Source organism: Embiotoca jacksoni, unplaced genomic scaffold (assembly GCF_022577435.1).
Source record: "Embiotoca jacksoni isolate LCO1_2020_lvr unplaced genomic scaffold, fEmbJac1.0.p SCAF_67, whole genome shotgun sequence".
Taxonomy (NCBI): Eukaryota; Metazoa; Chordata; class Actinopteri; family Embiotocidae; genus Embiotoca; species Embiotoca jacksoni.
Genome location: NW_027185422.1, coordinates 1,509,291 through 1,528,857, shown reverse-complemented (window position 1 = coordinate 1,528,857; position 19,567 = coordinate 1,509,291). Strand labels below are relative to the sequence as shown.

Sequence of the window (19,567 nt, the reverse complement as noted above, 5' to 3'; positions counted from 1 at the left end):
TGAATTGACTAGGTAAACTAAAGAGTCTGAGTAGACTAGGTAAACTAAAGAGTCTGAGTAGACTAGGTAAACTAAAAGTCACGCGCACAAAAATAGGTCAGGGACCTCCAGATAAATACAGAAAAAAACTTCCGGAAGATGAAATAAATAGAAATATACAAATAATTAGATACTGTGAGCGTCCGGTTGCTCGGGTGAACTCCATACAAACTGGTTGACTCACAGACAGAAAAAATGGGATTATGCTGTAGTAAGATCGAAGAGATACCTCTGGAGGGAGACGTAAAACACATGCACTCAAAAGGTGCAGATAACGTAAAATATTTGAAAAAAATGGGAAAAGGAACACAGATTCAAGGGAAAACTGACAATGATAGCATGTAGAGAGTTGACAGAGAAGATAGAGAGCAAGTGTGAGGGAAATAAAAGAAAAAAGTTGAAAAGAGGAGAGGAAAAGTACAAAAAAAAAGAGAAAGAGAACTGATCTGGGAGAGATTAAAAACAAAAAGGCGGGGGAAGGTAGTATAGCTCTTAATGCACCAATACTATATCTAATAATTGAAATACATTTCTCCCGGAAAAATGATGAAGATGATGATTATGTGGTACAAAAACGACCCAACATGGGACCGCGGCCCGATCCTCCTCCATACCCTAACATGGGAGACGTCCCGGTAACAGCTGATCCGCCCGTTACCGTCTATTCCGTCTCCGGCTGCTCAGCCAGCTTCCGTCTCCGAACCCACGACACCGTCACCAAACTCCACCCCCTCTACTCCAACCAGAAGGAGGAAGCGAGGTGGATGGAGAGGGGCTGGCGGCCGTGGGGGAGGACCACCAGAGACAGGTAAGGACACCTGCTATAATTGCAAGAGGAATGGACACTGGGCAAGAGACTGCAGGGGGTGGAGAGACGGGAGGAGCGGAGGAAGAGGAGGAGGAGGAGGAAGAGGAGGAGGAGGAGGAGTAGACGGTTGGCGGTGGCAGACAGGTTCAACATGACTAACCACAACCACTCCAGGATCAGGTCATACAGAAACACACACATTCACATGATTCACAGACACAGACCAACTAGAAACTAAAGAGGAGGAGACCAGTGATGTGTTAGAGATAAGTACAGTTGAAATACTACTCACAGAACAAGATCAACCTTTTGTGACTCTACTGATAGAAGAGATTGAAGTAACCTTATTGTGCGATTCAGGAGCATGTAGGTCACTTATTAGGAGTGATGAGGACCCAAAATTACAGAAATTGGCACAAGAACAGATCTGAGTAAGATCAGCAAACGGAGAAGTATTTGCAGAAATGACTTCCCCACTGTCTAAACTCATTTATGATGACCCTGTGGCTGCCCACCATAACATACAATGGACACCAGAAACAGAAAACGATTTTGGAAAAATATGAAAAATTACACCCTGCAGTACCACCACAGACCCCCTAGGGGTCGCGGACCCCCTGTTGAGGACCTTTGCCCTAGACCAGGGGTGTCCAAACTTTTTGCAAAGAGGGCCAAATTTGATAAAGTGAAGATGCCCGGGGGCCAATAGTTCCTTCTGACATTTTTTTAACCACAAAAGTTACATGAAAATACACACTGTTATAAAACAATTTTCATTGTCACAATTACCTTTATTTTTCAAATGACAATGTCACCAAATATAAGCCACTCAGGCAGACGTGAACAACTCTAAAAACACAATTCTGCCTTTCATTCAGTCAGATAACTTTGAACAAACTGTATAGAATACCTTCAATTTCCACGAGTTAAATATCTTTGCCTCATGAACATTTTAAACAGGAGTTATAAGTAATGCGAAGTGGTCTGTTACCATTAAACTTTAAAACAAGTGAATTTTGCCTTTGTCTTTTACAAGATCTTTCAGAAAGCAATAGTTTGTGTCACATCTACAGGTACATAACATCAACAGTTATAACACACATCTTATTCAAGAGTTTAATAACAGAAGTGCCATAAGTCCAAGTGCATTAGTGTGCTTTAGGCTTTTCATTGTTAATAGTGACAGATGCTACCGTTCAAAACACTCAATTTCAGATTGATCAAGGAACAGATAACTTGCTGACACTAATGTCACACATTCATAAATTCTTGCTTCTTCTCGGGGCAAATGTTCTCCACGATTTTTATGACACAGTCTTTGATGAACGCACCTTCAGTAAAAGGTTTGCCATGTTTAGCTGTTAACATAGCTGGCTTTTGTTGTGTTTTCCTTTGACTCAGAGGCCCGTGAAGACTCTCTGTTGTGATGCCGGAGCAGCTTGGAGTTGCTTCACTTTTTCAGCGCGGCCTCTCCCTGTTAGGTTGCCGTACGTTGGAGCATGTTTAGTCTCGTAGTGTCTCTTTACGTTGAAATCCTTAAACAAGGCAACCGCCTCTTTACAAATTAGACAAACACAATTGCCTCGATTTTCAGTGAAGAAGTATTGTAATTCCCACCGCTCCTGAAAGCGGCGGCCCTCACTGTCAACTTTTCTCTTTTTTTTTTGCGGTCGCCATGGCAGAAATGATTTGAGAAGGGTTCACAGCAGGGATGCAGAGCCAGATAGCATTAGAACGGTGCTGCCACCGTGTGGTGAAAGGAGGAATTACATCTTTACATTTGTATGATTTATTTATTCTGACAGAGCCAGCGAGCCATAACTAATACATTATAAGACCGAAGCTGCGGGCCGTATGAAATCTGACCGGGCCGTGATTGGCCCGCGGGCCGGACTTTGGACATGCCTGCCCTAGACAACGAGATACTATAGAAAAAACAACAACATGCAGAACAATGCTCCAGAACAAGAAAAACAACAGTGGAAGACAAACAAAGCACAACAAAAAGACGATGATTTATTGAGATGACAAGAAGGCAAGCTGGTACTCCAAAAAAGTTTAGATAGATATGCGACCTTTTGAGCCATGGGATGAACCATGTCGCAACAGGGGGGATGGTATCTATAATAAACTAAGTATTTACAACATATGGCTTTACAAACTACTAAAAAATGTTGTTTGGCATGTATTACATGTGCAAAACACAACCCCCAAGGAAACACGAGACCCACAAGGGGCCGGTTCCCTTCACCAGAGTATCCAGTCCAGCATCTCTGCATGGATTTTATTGAATTAACACCACGCGAACGAAGGAAATATTGCCTAGTTATCATCGACACCTTTTCAAAGTGGGTAGAAATATTCCCGACTAAATCACCGGATGCATCGACCGTAGCAAAAGCGCTTACAAGGGACATTGTACCACGATTTGGAGTAACAGAAAGGATATTTTGCGACAACGGAACACATTTCGTGAACAACATTATAAAACACCGAGCCACAGCTTTCAGGACACAGTTAAGACATCACTGCTCATACCATCCACAGTCAGCAGGCCGAGTGGAAAGAACTAATGGGACGATCAAATTCAAATTGAGAAAGATGATGGCAGAAACAGGGTTGAATTGGATGAGATGCATTCCACTGATAACATTAAATATGCATATTCTACCCAGTGTAAGAGGCATCTCACCGTTTGAAATGATACACGGACATCCCTATCTCATGCCACAACTTGGACCTTTTGTGGACAAGAAGGAGACAACTGACCAGACGACTGCAGACTACATGGCCAAAATGTTAAAAAGAAAAGATATCATGTCTTCTGTTGTCCCTCCTACACAGGTGGTGGAAAACCAGTCAACAGACCTAAAACCAGAGGACTGGGTTTTCATAAAGGTGATAAAAAAATAAATACTGGAGCTCCGCCGGATGGGAAGGAGCTTTCGAGATACTCCTGACGACCCCAACAGCAGTTCAGATTGCTGAACGGACCTCCTGAATACACCTCAGCCATTGCAGAAGGATGAGACCTTTGCCTGAACCACATAACACAGACATACCAGATAAGCCGGCATTTCCCCTGTTGGTGAAGTCTGGCTACAAAGGGAGGTGATACCAATAGGGGTACTTGTCTCAAACCAGTGAAGAAACCAACAACACCCTGGTGAGTAGGTTCTGGTGAGCTTATTTTGGTATATCTGTGGACGGACAGTACAGCTAAAATGGCTCAAGGCAGCATAACATGGCATCCATTCAGGAGGATAGGACTCTGTGGCCTCAGTGGGACCCTTTGTTTTCTGATAGTCACAGCTCTGCTCATAGTACTCCCCATATTTTGGTAGGAAGCCCAACATAACATACCTGACAATCAGACATCAGACGACAAGACCACAACAGGACCTCAGGCTACTGACAAAGTTCGCCGCACTACAAGAGCATTTGTAAGGGCTGATGGACAATTTGCAAGGAACAAAAAATCAGTACCGGGTACAGGGAGCATTAATTCTCACATTCACGGAAGGGCAACAGGCCAGTCTAACATTTGACGCATGTGCAGTTCTTCCCTGCAAAGAGAAAGACCGTAGCTTAGTTTGGACAGATAAATATCTGCATGGCGTCCCAAAAGACTGACATAAGGGACATGTGCATGAGCTGGAAACAGGTCGTGTGGACCACCAGCTCAAAGGGCTATGGGTATCCAGTACATGGTAGCATCTGTACCGACCTGAAACAACGACTGTCTCTGATTTAGGGATCTACCGCACCAGGTTGTCACATACGAAACTGCAACACCTTAATACTGACACTGAAGGATCCAAAACAATGCGTCTCCAGACTGTTAGTACGAGGGGCAGATATATCTGGGGCAGATCCAAAGGGCTTCATCTGGATAAATATAGTACAACCAAACACCACGGTATCCCGCCAAAGCGTTTCAAATACGAGCTCACACGTAGATCCTGTAGGCCGACGATTGAAAATAAGTAAATTTACAGATGTGGTGTCACTAGAGACGGGATATGGTGATACCGATATGTGACTACAGCGGATGCAGTACTCAGATCAGATGACGGGCAAAGCCGACTGCATCGGATGCTCCGAGGGACGCCCACACTGAGGTCCTATACATGAGACGCTGTTCAGGGCCTCAGAGAATAGTTTGATGCCACTAGTCTTATGGCGTGGCAGAACCGCATGACACTGGACACGCTGCTGGCTGACAAAGGGGGGTATATGCAAAATGTTTGGCTCCGTATGTTGTACGTTTATTCCTAACAACACAGCATCAGATGGATCTGCCACCAAGGCTCTACGGGGTCTTACCGCCCTGAGTGAGGAACTTCCTGTAAATGCTGCGATTGATGATCCTTTTTCCAGGATGATGGAATCTTGGTTTGGTAAATGGACAGACCTGTTCCTCACCTGTTTCACTAGTGTTTCAATGATAGCAGCCGTACTTATTATTTGTGGTTGTTGTTGTATTCCCTGTATCCGAGGATTGATCCAAAGACTAATCAATGTTACATTGACTAAACAGGACACACTTTATATGCGAATTTCTACAACTGACCAAACGTACGAGACCACGAATACGACACCGACTTTTCAGTACATGTTATACCTTGTATAAACAGGAGGGATATGATGGTAAAATAATGAGCTCATCATACTTGTCAAATGTTTGTCTATCTGTTGCATAACATGTTCCTGTTGTCTCAGGAAAGATGAACCCATTTATCTGCACAACATGGTTCTCTAGTCTCAGTTACAACGTCTCTGTACCTTTATCTGGTGACCTACGACCTCACTCAGTACTATCTACAAAATCAGATCTACAGAGGAAGTGGGGATGACTGTCAACTGTTTGTCACGCTGTATAAAAGCTGAACTACGGAGGAGAGACTTCGAGCAATGCCGGACACCTTTCATTGAGTGAACATGTATTTGCTCCTTCTTGCAAGAATAAATGTCCGATGTGTTTGATTTTGAATTCAGCCTCGGAGTCATTTTTCTAACAGATGATGTCTGACTGCTGTTGTGACAACGACAGAAAGTTTGAGAGGAGTTGAAGAATCTCCTCATTCACTCAAATGTTACAAATATGTTCAAAAAAATGATAAATGTTTGAAAAAAGTTGAATGTCGGCGTAAATGTCCTGAAAGAGTTGAACAATTTCAAATGTGAATGGTTGAACTCGGTGAGTATGCAGAAGTAGTGAGCGACCAAAACAAAGCGCGTGGAAGAAGTCAGAAACAGGATGTCAACAGTGTAAATGCTGAATCAGCATTCACACAATAAAGGCCAGTTATTTGTTCTAATTTCACTTGGATACGGAGAACGCTGCCTCAGATGGAGGCGCTAAAATAGTTCAAATAACTCCTGTAAAACATTACGAAGGCTTAAATCATCGTACACGTGAACATTTAGTGACAATCTATACAATTCACAACGTCACGATAACATATGACCTTGTTGATTAGCTCGGAGCAAATAGGATCAAATCCAGCAATCTCTATATGTCACGAAGAAAAATATCCCTTTTGTTTTTTAAACAAGTCTTCTTTCATCACTTTGTTGTCACTCCAGAAGAAGAACACTATGTTTAGTATCAGAGTCTCTTTAAATATTGCTGTTGCTCAGCTGTTCATCTTCCACGATGGACAACGGTCACAAAGATGAAACCTCTTCAGCAGAAAGCTAAAAGATCAGAAGAACAGGTAACAGGTGCAGCACTCTGTCACCGCTAACATGAAGGAAACACATGCTGCCTGGCCGGCTGCTGCTGCTTCTTCATTTGGATTAGAAATCTAGTGACTAAAGGAAACATTGAACAGGACGTCCTCACCGTCCGCTACGTCTTTTTAGCCCGTCTGTCCCAAAGCGAGCTGAGACAGGAAACCGGAAACAGAACGCGGAGACCTGCAACGAGCCGACGAGGAGACGTTCAGGTTGAAAGAAGAACAAAGTCCAACGTTGTTGAGAAGCGGAGACGTGACGAGCGAGACGAGAAGCAGGTTGAAGGTTCACTTCTGTTTCTGTGCTCACTGGAAACATCTTCATTTCAGATTTAAGCAGCCTTTTTCAGCCGTTACTACATTTGATCTGATTCCATAAAGATGGACGAGGTCTGTGTTTGGTTTTGTCGTTTGAAAAGGTCACTTATTGAAAAGAGATTCTCTTCAACCATGTGAGTGACCTGCAGAGGGATCCTGAAGATAGAATATGAATTGGACCTCCCGTTTCATGTCGGTGGTCGAAGGTGAGTAACACTGATATCAAAAGTAAAAGAATTGTCCCGTGCTTGTTTCCTCTGCTTTAGCCGGCTCAGTACAGGTCTGTACCGGCAGCACAACTCTGGATTCTCATGTCCTGAAGAACTTTCTCTCTCCTCATCATCTAAACCTCAGCGCTTCAATGTTTGAGGAGAGACGACAAAAGAAGTCTGATTGTGTCGTGATTCAAATGTAACGTGATCGAGCTCAAAAGACGGTCGGGATGAAAAAGCTCGTTTTCAACGTGATTTGAGGTCCGACTGTTTCCATTTATATGGATGGTTTGGTAAAACATCAAATCAAGGAGGAGGGAGAAGTCAGGAGACATTTTCAGAGTCTGAATTTAGAGTCTGTGCTTACAGCTGTTTCTTGGAAGCAGTACGTACCATACAAATTCAATCTGGATCAAAGGATTAAAAGTACCAGCAGAAGGGATTTTTAAATGGATTTGTGGTGAGCACTACTTATTTCTAGAAGTTGAGAGCCATACAGCTGAAAAATACATTTCAAAGGAAATAGATATGAGTTTTAAATGTCTTCAGTGTTGTTCTACAGGGTAGAAAAAAAGGCAAAAGTTCAGGAACCCTTGAATGACTTGGTTTGTTTCTACATTACAGTTTACTGACAAAGACCACGACATGCATTTAGAAGCTTCTGGAAAAACAAGGAAGAGAATCTTTAGCGAACTTGGGTTTTTCTTTTGGGGGTAAACAACCTCTTTCTGAGGTCGAGAATACAAACTATATCTGCACACCTCCAGATCGAAATGCAAAACATCTGTTTGTTTGATTTTGGGGAGAATTTGAGTGAAACAAACCGTTAATTCTCATTCAAGAAAACCTTTGGACGTGTTCATAAATGTCAGCATATGCAGCATGTGACGACACCACAATGTACTTTATCTGACTTTTACAATTACCAGCATTCATTTCTAAACTTTGCAGAGATGCAGAATACAGCCGGGACAAGCTGTTAACTGACCGACACATTCACAGCTAGCAGATTTACCAGTTAACCGACCTGCAAGTATCTAAACTGGCAGGAAAACAGAGCAGCTGGAGAAAACCAAGCAGACAACGTGAAACCGTCCAACGTCCACACGGAGAAGCTTTCTGCTCTGAGGTGACCGTGCTCAGCACAGAGCCGGGATTTGATTTATCATGGAAGTCATTTCAGGAAGAAACTTTCTCAGCCTGAACATATTGATGAAGCTGAGGGGCGTTCCTCTCTCACAGGGATCTGCACCAAAGGCTGGAAGATGACATTTCATGACCTTTGAGAGTCTTCAGCTGCAACCAGCGCTGTCAGTGGGCAGAGTGCTCCCTCTGGTGGTCAGTTTGTGAAACAGCAGCATCATGTTGTCTAATTCAACTCAGACAAATGGTGGATGAAGTATTCAGAACATTTATTGAAGTAAAAGTACAAATACAGCAAAGAAAACAAAGATACTCCATTACAAGTCAAAGGCCTTAATTAAACAGCTTACTCAGGTAAAAGTACAGAAGCGTTAGCAGCAACATTTAGTGAAAGTATTAAAGTAAAAGTGCTGCTTTGTTCCCTCTGAATAATCTATATTACTATATATGAAGCAGTGAAAGAATTCAGCTCCTTTATTTCAGAAAAAGTTCTGATACCAGACTGAAAATACTAGAAGTCCTGCATTCAAAACCTTGTTGAAGTAAAAGTATCGTCAGCAAAAATACACTGAAAACACAAAAAGTAAAAGTACACACGAAGCAGAAAATGTTCCCTGTTAGTGTTTTACTATTATATATCTGATGTTTTTAGATTCATATTGCTGCTGGATTAAAGTGAATTTTACCGTCATAGTCACTGAAGGTTTTGCTCATTTCAACTACTTTATATATTGTTGATTTGTAAAGCGTCATATTGAACCAGATCATCACATATTTGGAGCGTTGCTGTCCTGTGAGAACCACGTATCTAAGAAATAAACACCTTTTCAGCTTTGTCAGGTTTTTTAAAATAGTTAATTTAGCAGGAGAAATATCTCAGTCCATAAAATAACATTTAAATCTCTTTAGTTTATCAGAAAATAATCTAATTCAACTTCACCAAATTTAGAGATACGTGGTTTTCACTACAGGAACGGTGTGAAAAGAGCTTAAAAACAATAATAAAACATATTAACATGAAGATAACAACTATCAAGAAGACGTCCAGGTGACGCCCATAATGCTTGATTGACAGCAGATCTTTGTTCAGAGCAGAAACGCCTCAATGATGGAGAGAAAATGAAATGGAAAATGAAAATGCAGGTTTAAACCCACTGAAACCTGAAAGACTTCAGTTTATTTCAGTTTACAAAACTCAGCAGAGTTTCCAACGGAGACAATCCCTAACCCGAACCCTAACCTGAACCCGAACTCTAACCCTAACCCAACGTGGAGCGGCTGAGTGAACGTGGTCTGGACTCTGTGGAGGAGAGTCATGGTCTCAGAGACTCTGTAGAAGGACAGAGTACCTGCACTGTGATCCAGGTACACCCCCACTCTGGAGGGTGGAGGACCTGAGACGGGAGTTTTGATGTTGTTGTACCAAAGACTGTTATTGAAACAATCTAATGACCAAGATTTGTTATTAAATCCAAATCTACTTTCCATCACGCTCCCTGTTCTGTTGATATTCTTGTATGCGACTGCTACATCAACTCCTCCTCTTCCTCTCCTCTTCACCTCAAAGTAACAACGTCCAGTCAGACTCTCTCTACTCAGGACCTGCCAACATCTACTGAATCTGTCTGGATGATCAGAATAAGACTGATTCTGATCCATTCGTGTTACTTTTCTGTTCCCATCAGATAATAACATCTGTCTGTATGCTGTGTTTGGATCCAGTGTGATTTCTTGTGAATATCTTAAGAATCCAGCTCTGGTCTTTGGTTCTGGTTGTGACAGTAAAACGTCCACTTCCTTCACTGACACTGAGATCTTCTTCCATTCTTCATCCAGAACTTGCTGTAGTTTATCTCTGACCTCTGACACAGCTGCTGTCACATCCTGAAAGTAGGTGAGAGGACGGATATGGATGCTGGATGAGTCTGTAGGCTCACTGAGTGCTGACACTGAGGGGTAGTTGTGCAGGAACTCGTTGTGATCCTCTGTGTGTGAGAGCTGCTCCAGCTCGGCGTCTTTCCTCTTCAGCTCAGCGATCTCCTGCTCCAGCTTCTCCTGAAACTCTTTGACTCGACTCACTTGGGTTTCCTGCTGGGATCTGACCTCCTGCTTCACATCGCGGCTTCTTTCCTGGAGGAGACTCATCAGCTGGGTGAAGAGCTTCTCGTTGCCCTCCAGTGTTTTCTCAGCAGACTGATTGATGTCCTCCACCTCCTGCTGAAGCAGCTTCACATCTTTCTGTCTGTCCTGGATTTTCTGCTGGACGTTTCCTCGACTCCCCTCGAGCTCTCTCTGCCTCTCGGTCCTTTCTGCTGCAGCTGAGACGGTGTCGTGGTCTTTATGTTCCTCCACAGAGCAGAGATAACAGATAATCTGACGATCGGTGCGGCAGAACATCTTCATCACCTCGTCGTGAAGAGAGCAGATGTTCTCCTGGAGCTTCTTGGAGGGGTTCACCAGCTTGTGTTTCTTTAATGGAGCGGCATCATAATGAGGCTGAAGGTGTTTCTCACAATAAGAAGCCAGACAGACTAAACAGGACTTGACAGCTTTCAGTTTTCTCCCAGTGCAGACATCACAGGCCACATCTTCAGGTCCAGCATAGCAGTGATCAGCAGGAGCAGCTTGGAGTCCAGTCTTCTTCAGCTCCTCCACTAAAGCTGCCAACATGGTGTTTTTCACCAGGACAGGCCTCGGTATGAACCTCTTCCTGCACAGAGGACAGCTGTAGACTCCAGTCCCGTCCTGTCCGTCCCAGTGGACTTTAATACACTCCATGCAGTAGTTGTGTCCACATGGAAGAGTCACCGGATCCTTCAGTAGATCCAGACAGATGCAACAAGAGATGGTTTCTCGGTCCAACTGAACTCCTTTCTGCTCCATTTCACCTCTCAGCAGCAGTGACTGTGTGAGTTTCACTTCCTCAAAGATCAAAATAGTTTCAGCTCTAATTTAAATATCATGTGACTCTGCAGCCAATGAGGACATCAGCTCTTAGACTCCACCCATGTTGGCTCCGCCCATCTTCCAGCTGCAGATCTGATGGAGGGAACAAGGAAACGTGACAGACTGCAGCTGCTGAGTTTGAGAGCAGTTTTTTTTATTCCTCCTCAAACTCGTCGTCTCGGCTGTGATTCATGACTAAGTTGAAGTTTCCCCCACAAACTGAGACGCCCTCTGTTTCTGCTGCTGTAACATGAAACAAAGATTTGAGGATCTTTGTTTTACCTCTGATAAGTTCACTTATTAGTCTCCAGGGGCAACGAGCGCTGTCAGTGGGCAGAGTGCTCCCTCTGGTGGCCATTCTGGAAACAAGCAGCACCATTTAGTCTAATTCAACTCAGACAAATGGTGGATGAAGTATTCAGAAACATTACAACAGTATTTAGAACAGACGACAGAGTTGTTGAAGTGTTCAACCACCTCATTTAAAGAGCACTCATGATTATATGGTTCAAGGAGTGTCTTTTGAACCAGAATTTGCCCTTTAGTTGTTGCCATGGTTACAATCACATCATAAAGTATACAGCGATGGTCAGAGAAAGATAATTCACGTCCTGAAACCTGATCCACGTGTAACCCTCTTGTTATCACCAAGTCCAGGGTGTTACCCTGCTGGTGGGCGGCTTCCTTTACATGTTGGGTCACTTCAAAGCTGTCCAGGAAATCCATCAGCTCTGGAGCTTTGAGGTCGTTCTTGTTATTTACATGAATATTAAAGTCTCCGTTCAGAATGAACCTGTCATATCTGGTGATACCTGGTGAGATCGACTCTGAGAGTTCCTGCAGAAATAGTGCCGAGTACGTCGGTGGCCGGTAAACTGTGATGATCAGTACTGTTGATTTACCTTTCAGCTGCAGAGCAACATATTCAAATGATGTCAAATCAGCGAGGTCGATGTCATTACACCCAAACTGTGGTGAAGATCACTGCGATCCCTCCTCCTCTCTTGTTCTGTGTAACTGACTGATAACATTTATAGTGAGGAGGACAAGCCTCTATCAGAGTTGCTTCACCAGTCGTGTTGTTAAGCCACGTTTCAACCAGGAGCAGAAAGTACAAAGTCTTATCGATGATGAGATCATTAACCAGAAAAGATTTATCGGTCAAAGATCCGACGATAAAAAAAAGGCAATTTCATCTGCAGGGACTCTCAGACTGGAGAGGAGGCTGGTTGTGGATGAACTTTGACAATTTTGAGATCGCCGTCTAGTAAGATAGTAATTTAGGTTGTAGGTCGGCGCCGAGAAGTCTGGATCCAGTGAAGTTCAGATGAACTCCATCAGGTTGAAACGCTCCTCACGGTTCCACAAAGGGTTAAAACTGTCAATCAAACGTATCCCATGTTTGAGGCGTGTTGACGTCAGCCATGTTTTCAGGATCAGGAGTCCACTGAACGATTCACTTCCTTTCTTGCGCGTCGGAATCGGTCCGGAAATAAACGCGTCTTGTGATCGATGGTCACTCAGGGTTTTCAGCAGCAGTGTGAAATCTTTTTCCAGAGTCTCAGAGCCCGATCTCTTTTGCAGGATGTCAGAAGAACCCGTGTGGATCAGAACCCTCAGACTTCTTGGACGAGTCCAGGGGATAACTGGGAGGAGCTCCGTTAACTCCTTCACACTGGTGGTATCCAAACACAGATTTTCAGCCATTTTAACGTGCTTGGTGATGGCGTCCTCCATCAAAATACCGCCTGGTGTCTGAGGGACCTGAACTGTGTCTCTTCTGGCTCTTGATCTAGCAGTGGTTTTGAGGCTGTTTCTCGTGCTTCCATCAGCCTTGTTTCTGGTGATGTAATGACCAGTTTCCACAGACTTAGTGTCATCACACACTTCATGAGTCAGCAGCTCATACCTGTTGTGCAGGGAGAGTTCCAGCGGTGGAGTGAGCGTTGGAGCTGTGTTCCTCATGTGTTTGTTTCTGTGGTGGATAACATCAAACTGAGCCCTGGATGGAGGTGATGTTTTGGGCCTCGCTCCAGTGCGATGTGTATTTAAAAACTCTCAGATCATATTTGCTCCGGACTTGCCTGAATACTGAGATCATTTCTGACGTCCTCCCGTGTTAGTCCGCTGATATCTAAGTGGTGGACTGCTGCTTTAACAATGATCTGAATCCTCTCTGGTTTGGATTCGACCTCCATCGTAGCATTTACTACCCCCTGCTGTGAAAGTGACCAGCTTTGTTTGTGTTTTGTAAGTCGACCGTTGTTTCCCCCTCGTTTTGTCTGATGGAGGACTGCTGTGGCTCGTTTTGCCGGCTTTACTTCTTCCATCGGCTCCTCCACTCTGGCTGAACCTCTTCACTGCCTCTGCAGAGGTGGTTTTATTCTGCACCTTCACCTGCTGTATTTCCCTCTCCCCTTTCTCAATCATTACTCCACTTACTTTCTTTTTGGATACGGTTTCTATCCACTAGTGATGGTGAGATGAAGCCTCATGAGGCATCGAACCACTTCAGCCAATTGGTTCTAGAAAGGGTTCATTTCTCGAAGCTTCACGTGAACACGAAACCACCTGCTGGCCAAGTGTATAATCACAGGCAGCTGTATCTGAACCACATCATGTGATGCATTGAATTTTTGTGTCTGTTACGGCTGTTGGGAATGACTATGAATTACAAAAATGTATGACCAAATAATTTCTGTACATAAATCATCACATATGTGCATAATAAAATATTTTTTGAATGTATTCTGTGTAAATTTTCCCAAAATGGTCGTATCATATGATATGGCAGGTTGTGTAATCATGTTTTTCTGTCACTTTAGGAAAATGTCATGAGCTTAAGCAGGCAGAGGACAGTGGAAGTGTTTGTGGAACTAGGAAGAGGGGACTGAATATGCTTGTGTAACTTGGACAATGATGTACAGGACAGGGGACATTTTATTCATTTTTATTCAGAAATAACAGTTTCTCAACAGTTTTTGGTTTTGTGGATGTCCACATGTCAGAAGTAAGGCTAACAGCAGCCACCTTTCCCACTTTAGCCTTCTCCTTCTCCTTAGCTGACTCATACTTGGCCTCCACCATGGCCTTCAGAGCCTAAAGGAAAAAACATATAGTGCTGAACTGTGAGACACAATAAAGTACTCATTTGTTTCATGCATGCAGCCATACATACCTGCCTTGTAGGGAGGACATAATTAGGATCCAGTTTGGACACAAATGCCCTGAATCCAACATCATCCACAATACTGAAGGGCTGTGTGTCCTTCACTATCATGGAGACGAGGGCTTCATCCAGCTCTTGTTTTCTGGTGGCTGGTTAAAAGAGAATAAATACAGTGTCTGGTACCTGTATTTATTTGCACAATAAACAAAAGTGAACAGGGAAAAATTGTGATGGTGCATTTGTAATATTGTAATGACGTACCTTGGCTGGGTGAAGCTCCAGTTTCCTCCTTATTCTCATGCAAGGCACGGTAACGCCTCAGCATGGATGAGGTGTTGTTATTGTACCCCAACTCCTTGGAGCACAATAAACACCTCACCTTTGAATAAAATAAGAAACTGTGAAAAATACAGTTCTTGATAAGCAAACCTAATGTGTCGGAAATAGAGTTAGATTTAGCTTATTAGGAGTTATCAAATCAAAGTGTTCCCACAGGGGAAATCCTCCTCTTCCTAGCTGGCTCCATCTTATCACCTCCTTCTCTCCTCACTCTCCTAAATCTCCAAACTATCTCTCTCTCTCTAACTTCTCCAAACTATCCAAACTCTCAACTGACCTCAACTCTCCACCAACAACCCACATTTTGAATGGAGCCTGAAGAGTTTATATTGATGTCAAACCTCCAGGCAAAATCTGAACCACTTCCTGAAACAGTCACGTGGTACAGCAGGGCAGCAAGGCTTCGGACGTCATCATTTGTGGCTCCTCCCCTAAATGAAGCAAGCCTCGACGCGCACTTCGAAGCGTCTGCACACCTCGTGACGTCACTACTATTCACTACTTTAAAACGACATGTTTCTTTAATCCCGTCCGCTCGCTCTCTTTGTTCTGCATTTCTACACACAATCAACAGGTTTCCATCTTTCCAAACTTTAGCCTCGAGAATATCCTCAATCTGGGAAGTTTTCACCATCCAACTATAGAAAATTCACCCCGCTCCTCACTTCCTGGGAACGAAGACTGAACGCGAGGCATTCTGGGATATGTAGTCTTCAGCTGCAACCAGCGCTGTCAGTGGGCAGAGTGCTCCCTCTGGTGGCCATTCTGGAAACAAGAAGCATCATGTTGTCTAATTCAACTCAGACAAATGGTGGATGAAGTATTCAGAACATTTATTGAAGTAAAAGTACAAATACAGCAAAGAAAACAAAGATACTCCATTACAAGTCAAAGTCCTTAATTAAACAGCTTCCTCAGGTAAAAGTACAGAAGCGTTAGCAGCAACATTTAGTGAAAGTATTAAAGTAAAAGTGCTGCTTTGTTCCCTCTGAATAATCTATATTACTATATATGAAGCAGTGAAAGAATTCAGCTCCTTTATTTCAGAAAAAGTTCTGATACCAGACTGAAAATACTAGAAGTCCTGCATTCAAAACCTTGTTGAAGTAAAAGTATCGTCAGCAAAAATACACTGAAAACACAAAAAGTAAAAGTACACACGAAGCAGAAAATGTTCCCTGTTGGTGTTTTCCTATTATATATGTGATGTTTGTAGATTCATATTGCTGCTGGATTAAAGTGAATTTTACCGTCATAGTCACTGAAGGTTTTGCTCATTTCAACTACTTTATATATTGTTGATTTGTAAAGCGTCATATTGAACCAGATCATCACATATTTGGAGCGTTGCTGTCCTGTGAGAACCACATATCTAAGAAATAAACACCTTTTCAGCTTTGTCAGGTTTTTTAAAATAGTTAATTTAGCAGGAGAATCATCTCAGTCCATAAAATAACATTTAAATCACTTTAAATTATCAGAAAATAATTCAAAATTCAACTTCACCAAATTTAGAGATACGTGGTTTTCACTACAGGAACGGTGTGAAAAGAGCTTAAAAACAATAATAAAACATATTAACATGAAGATAACAACTATCAAGAAGACGTCCAGGTGACGCCCATAATGCTTGATTGACAGCAGATCTTTGTTCAGAGCAGAAACGCCTCAATGATGGAGAGAAAATGAAATGGAAAATGAAAATGCAGGTTTAAACCCACTGAAACCTGAAAGACTTCAGTTTATTTCAGTTTACAAAACTCAGCAGAGTTTCCAACGAAGGCAGACCAAAACCCAGCGTGGAGCGGCTGAGTGAACGTGGTCTGGACTCTGTGGAGGAGAGTCATGGTCTCAGAGACGCTGTAGAAGGACAGAGTACCTGCACTGTGATCCAGGTACACCCCCACTCTGGAGGATGGAGGACCTGAGACGGGAGTTTCAATGTTGTTGTACCAAAGACTGTTATTGTAACAATTTAATGACCAAGATTTGTTATTACGTCCAAACACACTTTCCATCCCGCTCCCTGTTCTGTTGATATTCTTGTATGCGACTGCTACAAGAACTCCTCCTCTTCCTCTCCTCTCCACCTCAAAGTAACAACGTCCAGTCAGACTCTCTCTACTCAGGACCTGACAACATCTACTGAATCTGTCTGGATGATCAGAATAAGACTGATTCTGATTCATTCGTGTTACTTTTCTGTTCCCATCAGATAATAACATCTGTCTGTATGCTGTGTTTGGATCCAGTGTGATTTCTTGTGAATATCTTAAGAATCCAGCTCTGGTCTTTGGTCCTGGTTGTGACAGTAAAACGTCCACTTCATTCACTGACACTGAGATCTTCTTCCATTCTTCATCCAGAACTTGCTGTAGTTTATCTCTGACCTCTGACACAGCTGCTGTCACATCCTGAAAGTAGGTGAGAGGACGGATATGGATGCTGGATGAGTCTGTAGGCTCACTGAGTGCTGACACTGAGGGGTAGTTGTGCAGGAACTCGTTGTGATCCTCTGTGTGTGAGAGCTGCTCCAGCTCGGCGTCTTTCCTCTTCAGCTCAGCGATCTCCTGCTCCAGCTTCTCCTGAAGCTCTTTGACTCGACTCACTTGGGTTTCCTGCTGGGATCTGACCTCCTGCTTCACATCGCGGCTTCTTTCCTGGAGGAGACTCATCAGCTGGGTGAAGAGCTTCTCGCTGCCCTCCAGTGTTTTCTCAGCAGACTGATTGATGTCCTCCACCTCCTGCTGAAGCAGCTTCACATCTTTCTGTCTGTCCTGGATTTTCTGCTGGACGTTTCCTCGACTCCCCTCGAGCTCTCTCTGCCTCTCGGTCCTTTCTGCTGCAGCTGAGACGGTGTCGTGGTCTTCATGTTCCTCCACAGAGCAGAGATAACAGATAATCTGACGATCGGTGCGGCAGAACATCTTCATCACCTCGTCGTGAAGAGAGCAGATGTTCTCCTGGAGCTTCTTGGAGGGGTTCACCAGCTTGTGTTTCTTTAATGGAGCGACATCATAATGAGGCTGAAGGTGTTTCTCACAATAAGAAGCCAGACAGACTAAACAGGACTTGACAGCTTTCAGTTTTCTCCCAGTGCAGACATCACAGGCCACATCTTCAGGTCCAGCATAGCAGTGATCAGCAGGAGCAGCTTGGAGTCCAGTCTTCTTCAGCTCCTCCACTAAAGCTGCCAACATGGTGTTTATGTCCAGGACAGGCCTCGGTATGAAAGTCTTCATGCACTGAGGACAGCTGTAGACTCCTGTCCCGTCCTGTCCGTCCCAGTGGACTTTAATACACTCCATGCAGTAGCTGTGTCCACATGGAAGAGTCACCGAATCCTTCAGTAGATCCAGACAGATGGAACAAGAGAAGGTTTCTCGGTCCAGCTGAACTCCTTTCTGCTCCATTTCACCTCTCAGCAGCAGTGACTGTGTGAGTTTCACTTCCAGGAAGAGGAGAGAAGCACTTTGTATTCAAGCCTCCTTTTCAATCATTTCCTGTTTCAAACACTCGTCACCTCAAGTTTTTAAATTCTAGATTCTTCTTTGATTCTGTGTTCACAGTTTGCGCTCCAGTTTTCTGTTCTCCAAAAGGTTGTCCTGTGTTGTGCCCTCAGACTTCATATAAAAGTGGACAAAGATATGAAGCAACTCCTCCCATATTATCATATTCCTCCAGATTCTGGCAGTAATCTTCCACTCGAGCTTATCAATTAACCCCAGACCTAAACTTTGTGGTAACTCCTTTAAAAAGTCAGACCTTTAGTCTGTTACACCCAAATTGAACATTTCTCTCCTGTTGAGATCTCCGAGCTAACTTCAATTATTTTCTCATCTGGATCATCTACCGGTCTCTTGGATCTCATCCCAACTAAACTCCTCGAGGAAGTCTTCCCTTTAATTAGTACTTCTATATTAGATCAGATCAAACCTTTCTCTTGGAACCGTTTATGTACCACAAGCTTTTAAAGTGTCTGTAATCAAAACTGTACTTAAAAAGCCGACTCTTGATCAGCTGTTTCAGGAAAACTTACAGACCAGTTACCAATCTGCCGTTTGTTTCTAAAATCCTTGAAAAAGTTGTTGCAAATCAACTTTGTGATCATTTCCAGAGGAACGGTCTGTTTGAAGATGTTCAGTCGGGCTTTAGAGTTCATCACAGCACAGAAACAGGACTGGTGAAAGTTACAAACCGTCTTCTAATAGCCTCAGACAATGGACACCGGTCCCCGCGCTCCACACCGGGCAGCAAGGTGGTCTCCGAGGAACCGACGCCGAGCAGGGGGCCGGACACCCGGTGGTCTCCGAGGAACCGACGGAGGACGGCGGGTACGTACCACCTGGTAGCAGACAGAAAGGCAGGACCGCGGCAGGCGGGAGACAGACAAGGGGGGTCAGAACCGGACTTACAGAACTTGCAACGTGGTACCAGGTGAGACGATCGGACGGACGGACGGACGCAGGAGGAGTCCAGGTCCGGGGTTCACGTGATGCCAGGTGGTGATTACCGGGATGAGAAGCAGCTGTGCCAGCTGAAAGAGGTGTGGTAGTGGGAGGTGACTGGAGGCGCTGACCAATGAATCCAAACCCTCCAGATGCAGACCAGAACATAGAAACACCTGGAGGACAGAAACAAACAGGAGAGACAGGAAACACCAGGAAAAGGGAGATCGGGGGAAACGGAGGGAACGACAAACAGAGACAGGCGCAGATCCCGACGGAGAAAATCTGAATCTGTGTGGAATCATTATTTCCATAATCTTATAATCTTAACTAACCTGCCGTACTCTTCTAATTCCTCTCCTGCTTCTAATCATCCCCCAAATCTGATCCAATAACTCTTCCAGATT

The 19,567-nt window shown here is 43.8% G+C and overlaps 1 protein-coding gene across 1 annotated transcript; it reads right to left on the bottom strand.

Annotated features, from left to right (window-relative positions):
* Positions 1-15,524: 15,524 nt before the first annotated feature.
* Positions 15,525-18,329, bottom strand: LOC138214096 (tripartite motif-containing protein 16-like). The gene has a single exon (XM_069175465.1). It carries the CDS (start codon positions 18,123-18,125, stop codon positions 16,455-16,457), a length of 1,671 nt encoding a protein of 556 aa, XP_069031566.1. The 5' UTR covers positions 18,126-18,329; the 3' UTR covers positions 15,525-16,454.
* Between the last annotated feature and the right edge of the window lie 1,238 nt (positions 18,330-19,567).